This window comes from Belonocnema kinseyi, chromosome 3 (assembly GCF_010883055.1).
Source record: "Belonocnema kinseyi isolate 2016_QV_RU_SX_M_011 chromosome 3, B_treatae_v1, whole genome shotgun sequence".
Lineage (NCBI taxonomy): Eukaryota > Metazoa > Arthropoda > Insecta > Hymenoptera > Cynipidae > Belonocnema > Belonocnema kinseyi.
The window spans coordinates 48,615,749-48,623,549 of NC_046659.1; the positions used below are offsets into that span (position 1 = coordinate 48,615,749).

Here is a 7,801-nt window from a genome sequence, read left to right on the forward strand (position 1 = left end):
TTGCGGATTTTCATTTGTATTATAGTTGTTTGACGACGATACCGAAGATATTTTTTGTTTTTATGTATTTCTAACAGCTTAGGAAATCCGTATAGAAAGGTACAATTTTAATTTGATTAAAGAAAATTTTTCAGGGTTACACTCGTTTAGACCTACAGATTCTGAATTTTTTAAATTAAAAATTACTAATTTAATAATTAAATATTTTTTATTCATCAATTTTAATCTCATTTCTGACTCGAAAAAGGTTTGTCTTTAGACAAGTTTACGCCGACTTGGGACTAACCATGTTAAGGCCATAAAAGTAAGACGAAGGCTTATGTCTCGACTCATTTATGAGAGGCAGCCAGACCTCACCAAATGGAACTCAAGTCGAAATATTTTTACTCGGGGTACAATTCATGCAGGAAATCGAACTTTTTCAAAAGTAAAGTTTCCCTTTTTTATCAAAATAAGTTTTCTTTGCATTTAAGAAATTAAATTAGATTTATTTTCGCCGCTTTATTTAAACTGAACGATTAATAGCGATTCAAATTCACTATGAAGTTAATTTCTGAAATAATATAAATAGGGATTAGTTTTTTTCAATATTTTTTAGAACTAATTTAATTTTTATTTAATTCTGAGTAAAAAATTTATTAGAGAGCTAAATATAATACATTTTAGACGTGAATCGAATTAATGAAATATAAAATTCTTTCAAATGAAACACTTTGTCACTAAAAATTTACCGACATACGATGATTCCTGGCTATGTCTCCAAAGGCTACAACTTAAATTGCTTTCAAACTTTTAAAGAATTCTTTAATCATTTTGTTTAAAAACAATGAAAATATCAGCGGGTAACTTACACAAGTCCAAAACATCTTCAATTTATGTCTTGGAGATAAGTTTTTATGTCTTGAATAAAAGCTAATCCTGAATGTATTAATTAAAAATAAATAATTTAATGATTGAGAAATTTTCATTCATCAATTTTAATCTCATTTATGAGTCGAAGACGGTTCGAACATCTCAGCCAAGATAAGGCTCGTCTTGAGACAAGTAAAGGTCGTCTTAGCCAAGAAAAGGCTAGACTTGAGACAAGTAAACGCAGTTTTACCGGTCGTGGCCATAAAAGTAAAATGAAGGCCTATGTCTCGACTCAGTTTTGAGACGCAGCCAGACATCGATGACTTGTAGACGAAATCAAGATATTACCAAGTCGAACTCAAGTCCTAGCATTTTTACTCGGGAAGTGATTTTGTATTATTATCTTAGTTTTATATAATTATGCGACACTAGTTTGAATTAGAAACTTGAACAAAAAAAGGAAACTTTACGTTTGAAAAATTTCTATCCCCTGCTTCAGTGGTATCACTGCAAAATTTCAAAAATAAAATACTTCGCCGAACGAAACGCCTTTTTCGAACAATCTCCGAACCCACACCTTTTTCGAGCAGATTCAAAACCAACACCATCTGCAATCAGATTCGGAATGAACACCTTATACTCTTTAGGCGTCGAATAAGAAATTTATAAGTATTAACTGAAAATATTTTTAATTCTATAAAACTAAAAATCGAAAATTTGTTTCCGATTATCTAAAAATGTTTGTAATTGCAAACACTTAAACTGAAGAACATCTAGCTCTAATATGAAATAATAGTGATCATCTAAAATAATATTTTGATTATATTTCACTCTTGAACTTTGAAAACACAACTTTTGTCCAATTTGCAACTTCAAAACGCATAATACTATACGGTGTTTAAAATGTTTAAATATCGACAAGTGCCTTCCAAACTTGATAAGTTTTAAATTTCTCATCTTAAATCTTGAAATTACACATTTTTACAACTTTTTAATTTGGTATAAGGACTACCTTGGCCCATACAAAGAAGGCGCATGTCCCGGATGAGGATGATGAGGATGTGCGGAGTAATGAGGTGAAGTGACCACGTGACTAGACTGATGATGATTGGAATAAGCCCAGTGACCTGCACTCGTTCCGTAAAATTGATGATGCTGTTCTTGGCTAGGTATTGTGGATACCAACGGGATACTTCCGGGATAACTTGCTGATAAAACGCCTGCATTTCCTGTAGCTGGTCTTTTGGCCGGGTTTTGAGGACCAGAAGACGGAGATTCACATTCATCTGGTTCACAATCACGAAAACCTTTCGCAAATGGGTTGCTTGCTATTTTCAATTGGGTGATTCTGTGATTTTGGTAAGCTGTGACTGCTGTAAATCTTGTTTCTGGAAATGCGAACGTTTTGAAATTTTCTGTTCGTGGATCCGGACTTGATCCAGGTGGTGACGGCGCAACGACGACGTGACACCTTGGTTGGTATCGATGCATAGAATTCAGAATTATCTGAAAATAAAGAAAAAACATTATTTATACATTTTATTTAGTAAATAATAAACGATAAAATGTTTTTAAATTAATTACTCTATTAATTTTAAAGTATATTGATTGTTACTCTTCAGGGCGAAAAATGGATATTGAATAGTTATAGATATTAAAACCTTTGGAATTTAACCATAATACTTAACTAATAATTATACTAATAATACTAATAATACTTAACTAATAATTACGGCAAACTATCTAATATCCTCTATTCAACATACAAGATTTTAAACGGCAACATCTGTTTTTATTGGAAATATAAAACATGTGATATTAACAGTTAGTATCTAAGATATTAAAAAAGAGAAATTGATCGAAAAAATGTCGTTGACGTGCGGCGTAGTGACAAAAGATTTTAGCTCCGCTTCGTCAATAGCTTGAGCATTCGTTGTGTGTTGTGGTTTTTCGGATGTATATTGCGCCATAAGTTTCGGTGGAAAATGGATTAATTGTTTTTGAATATATCATAATTTTCTGAAGAAAATGGGGATTCTGCTACTACAGCCATCTTTCTTATGAGCCTTGAACAGTGTGTTATCCGTTCTACACGAAAAATGCACAATTACAAAAAAAGGCGAATGCTTGAGGATTCAAATATCAAAAGTAGATACCTACGATATAAAACACTTTTGCATTTTATAGAAAATGGCATGGTTTATAGGTAATTTTTGCACAATTAAATAATATTTCTTGAATATCTTAGATTCTACCGTTTAATATCTCGAATATTGTCAGTTTAAATCTTCTTTTTAATATCTACGGATGCTCTACTTCATTATCTAGTATTCTGTCCCATAGTTAAATCGCTAAGACATTAACTAGTATCATCTAGATCAGCGATACCCAAACTAGTGCCGCCGGTCTATGAGGCTGCCGCCGGCAGGGGGGTGCCACCCCGGGCCGGGCAGTTAGGCAGGCTCCGAGGCAGGCTCCCCGCTACGAGCAGAAGGCTACTTTCCTCGACTTTCGTGTACGTACCACGAATGACCCTTTCATTGCTATGAACTTGCAATAACTGAAATTATAAAGACTTAGCTCAATTAAATTTTAATTGGCTGAATGAATTTCGTTATATAATTTAAAGAAAATGAAAACAAACTTTTTGAAAATCGGTAAGTATCCGAACTAATAAATTAAATATTTACAAATCTTGTGAATGCAACAAAAGTGCGATAACTTTTGAAGTTATTATCCGATCTTCTTCTACCTTTTTTTAACGTTTATTTGATAATCTAACAAATCTAACGGAACTTATTAAAATTCTATTGATTAATATTTAACCAACTTTTCATTTTTCTCAACCGGCTCTAATTCTCTAACAAAGAAAAGGTCAGCGAAGCAAGCAACCGAGCACGAACGACTAGCGTCCAGTGTCTCACTTGGGTTCCAGTATTGTGAAAAAATTTGAGGGTGAGGCCCCTGCCGCTTCCCAGAAAGTGCATAAAAAGTGTGCATAAAAATAGAATTTTAATAAATTCCGTTAGATTTGTTAGATTATCAAATAAACGTTAAAAAAGGTAGAAGAAGATCGGATAAAAACTTCAAAAGTTATCGCACTTTTGTTCCATTCACAAGATTTGTAAATATTTCATTTATTAGTTCGGATATTAACCGATTTTCAAAAACTTTGTTTTCATTTTCTTTAAATGATATTATAAAATTCATTCAGCCAATTAAAATTTAATTGAGCTAAGTCTTTATAATTTCAGTTATTGCAAGTTCATAACAATGAAAAGGTCATTCGTGGTAGGTACACGAAAGTCGAGGAAAGTAGCCTTTTGGTAGCAGCGGGGAGCCTGCCTCGGAGCCTGCCTAGCTGTCCGGCCCGGGGTGGCATCCCCCTGCCGGCGGCAGCCTCATCGGCCGGCGGCATCCTAAACTTTTTTTGCAGCTTTCAGGGAGGGGCAGGGCCACCACCCTACCATTTTTCCCCCTCTACTAGAACCCAAGGGGCATACTTGACTGTGGGTCATGCGGAAGGTTGCATTCTTCACCCGAGAGAATTAGAACCGGTTGAGAAAAATCAAAATGTGTTAAAATGTTAATAAATTAAATTTTAATTAGTTGAATCAATTTCCTAATCTGATTTTAAGCAAATGAAAAGAAAATTGATGAAAATCGGTTAATATCTTCAATGCCAGTTGACAGTTCTTGTAATTTTGCATATACTAAAAGATATGCTTGATTTCTCGAAATATTAACCGATTTTCATCAACTTTTTTTTCATTTTCTTAAAATTACATCGGGAAAGTGATTCAGATAATTAGAATTGCATTGAGCTATGTCTTTAGGATTTTATGGATTGAAACAGCCTTAAATCTCACGACAATGAAAGGGTCCTCACAGCGGGGGGAGGGGGCTGCCGAGGTGCTGGGCCCGGGCTGGCTTCCCCCGACCGCGGTCGGGCCGCCGACCGTCGGCATTAGTTTGGAAATCGCTGATCTTGATAGTCTGTGCTAATATACATTTTTCTCCGTGTGGCATTAAATTAAGAAGTTTTAACTTCTGCGCTCCTCTAACTTTTGCAGAAATTTTGTTACAATTTCAATCATTAATGTTTGTAGTTTAAATGTATACAATCGTAATTTATTTATTAGAAAAAGGCAAGTCACTTAGAAAAACAAAAGAATTTTCCCAGTTTTCAGCAATATTATTACGAGCTCATTTATACCGTATATCTAGTTGCATATAGGGTCTTAATCCACAACATTTTCAAAAATGACTTTTTTATTGAATTTATACTTTCTAGAGCCACGTACACTTACAGTTTCCCCGGATTTTTTCCACAAAAATGAAAAATTTTTAAAACTGGATTCGGACATGCTATAAAATATCATAACGGATGTCCCCACACTCTTTTTTGAGGCATAATAACAAAAAAATGTATTGTGCTAAATACAAATTTTATGCATATGCATTATTTTGAGGTTACGTCGTTTTTCATCTCTGCCTTTCCGATAATTTGGAAATTATTTATGAAATAAACTTTTTTGATTGCCTGCAAGCAAGGTTGGTTTCGGAAGATTAGTTACTATGTTTATTTGTAAGTCTAAAGTTTTCGGCCAAAAATATTGTGTAGTTTGGAAGTAACGCTCGGGTTAATTGTAATACACACAACCTCGAAATATACACGCACGTTGTTAGCAATATCAAAATTTTTTTGATAGAAAAACACAAAAAAAAGTGTGTGGGGACGACCGTTAGCATGTTCGCTATCATTTCCCAGATTTTGAAGACAAACTATTTCTTATCCTAGCAAAAAGCCGGGGGAAACTAACACTGAAAAAATCGATATTATTTCCTAAGCGCTATGCAAATTAATCACATTTTGCTGAATTAAAACTTTTTTGAATTAACCTACAAAAAAAGTGTATGGGGACGTCCGTTAGCATGTTCGATATCATTTCCCAACTTTTTAAGACAAAATATTTATTATTCTAGAAAAAAAGCCGGGGAACCTAAAACTGGTAAAACCGAAAATTTTCTAAGTATCACATGCCCTTAAAATAAACAATTCCGCATTACTTCAGAAACACCTTTCATACAGTTGAAGGGTCAGTTCCATGGTCCTCCCAACGAGTTAACACCCCGTCTATACAATTTTTTAAAATTACATTATTTGTGTATATGTTCGCTGATGCTTAATATCGATGTCCATGAAATATAGATACCGTTGCATAAATGGAGACTATCGATAGTTAGTTTCAAGAATGTTTTCTATTTTTCCGGTGTAACCCACCCGAAAGTTCTACAAATTAATTATTTACGTATGTTTAATAATAATAATTTAGATTTCTAAATTGAAATAATAATAACTAAACTAGCAGCTCAATATAGTCCTTCGCGATATAGGCGCACTGCATGCTTTTAAAAGGACGCACCGAGCATCGTGGCGGGGAATTTCTAAGAAATACTCGTTTGCGTTATAAGCCCAAAAGCCAAGACACTTGCCTATCCTGTAAAATAATATGCCTATAGCTTACGATGTTATGCAACCACACGGATGATACCCATTTTTAAATGAGAATAATTTGAGGAGTTTTAATGCGTATATTTTAAACAACAAGAAAACCTTTTACAATTCAGAAATAAGCATTTATCCGAAAAATTATTTTTATAATAATTAATATGGTATTCCAACTTTGAGCAATATCAAATTTGAAAGTCTTCCAATTTTAAATTGTGCAATGATTCAATATTAATAACAGAACTTCTCAAATTTTAAGCATTTCAATTTAATTTTAATATATTTGAATTTCAGTGATATTTTTATCAGAAATTCTATAATTTGAAAGGGGTTTCGAAATGATAATTATAGAGCTTTAACACATGTAAGCATTCTAAAATTTAAAAAGTTTTAAAGAATATGTTCGAACAATCCTTTAAAATGTCATGCTTTCTAATTTAATTGCAATTTCATTTCTTGTTTTTAAATGTATAGCTTCTCATATGAACTTTTTTATAAATGGGAGCGCTTAAAAAATTAAACGCGAACATACACGGAGGAATTATTCTCACAGCCATAATTTTTTCTAACACGATTTTTTCAGACCAGCGTTGAACTTTGAGCGCGTATTTATTTTTACATTTTACTCTTCCAACAATAAAAAAATTTCCTATTTTCTATAGCAAAAATCTAAATACATAGAATCCACATAAGAAGAATTACTTTCCTACTGCCTCGTGTAAACTTCAAAGTTTGTTCTAGGGATTATGGAAACTTTCTTTTGGTACAAGTAAAATTATTTATTCTTTTGTTATTTTATTCCAATAAAATTATTAATTCCACGATGAATTGATTAATTAATTCGCAATAGTAATTTTTTCAATGGTGACGCTATATCATGGCTTAATATTTTGTCTTTTTATATAAATAACTATTATAATATCAAATTTTATTCCTGTAAATAACGAAACGGTTTCTATATCGATTAGATAATATTAACATTAAAACACTTTCAACAAGAAAATTGCAAAATAATTTTTAAAAATGTCGTCTTAAAAATGATTCCTCCTGTAATTTGAATATGATCGAAATCAACGGCAGATGGCGTCCATGTCAAGTGATACAAGAATTTTCCTATTTGAATGGGATTTATCTGTGACTCGATGTGTACAGTCCCATATCAGTGGAAAAATGCCCCTAAGTGGCTTCTGAAAATTCTAACAAGTGGCGGAGATATAAGAATTTTAAAAGCGTGCTTATATTTATTTGCCTCAAATAAATATTATTTTGAAAATGAACGGGAGTTTCACTTACTTTAGCCAATTAAAATTCATTTGGTACAAGCAACCTAGGATCAGCTATAAAAACAATATACACAGGTAGCAAAGCGAGTGTAAGAGTGAATGGGAAACTGAGTGACTGTTTCGATATTATTCAAGGAGTTAGACAAGGATGCGT

At 32.9% G+C, this 7,801-nt stretch overlaps 1 protein-coding gene across 1 annotated transcript in view; it reads right to left on the bottom strand.

The window, feature by feature from the left end:
* Positions 1-1,533: 1,533 nt before the first annotated feature.
* Positions 1,534-7,801, bottom strand: part of LOC117169669 (T-box transcription factor TBX1-B-like) — a 94,616-nt gene continuing 88,348 nt past the window's right edge. Inside the window, exon 4 of the mRNA XM_033356154.1 lies at positions 1,534-2,358. Within this exon, the coding sequence (XP_033212045.1) occupies positions 1,861-2,358 (498 nt within the window). The 3' untranslated portion in view covers positions 1,534-1,860. The remainder of the gene's footprint in view (positions 2,359-7,801) is intronic.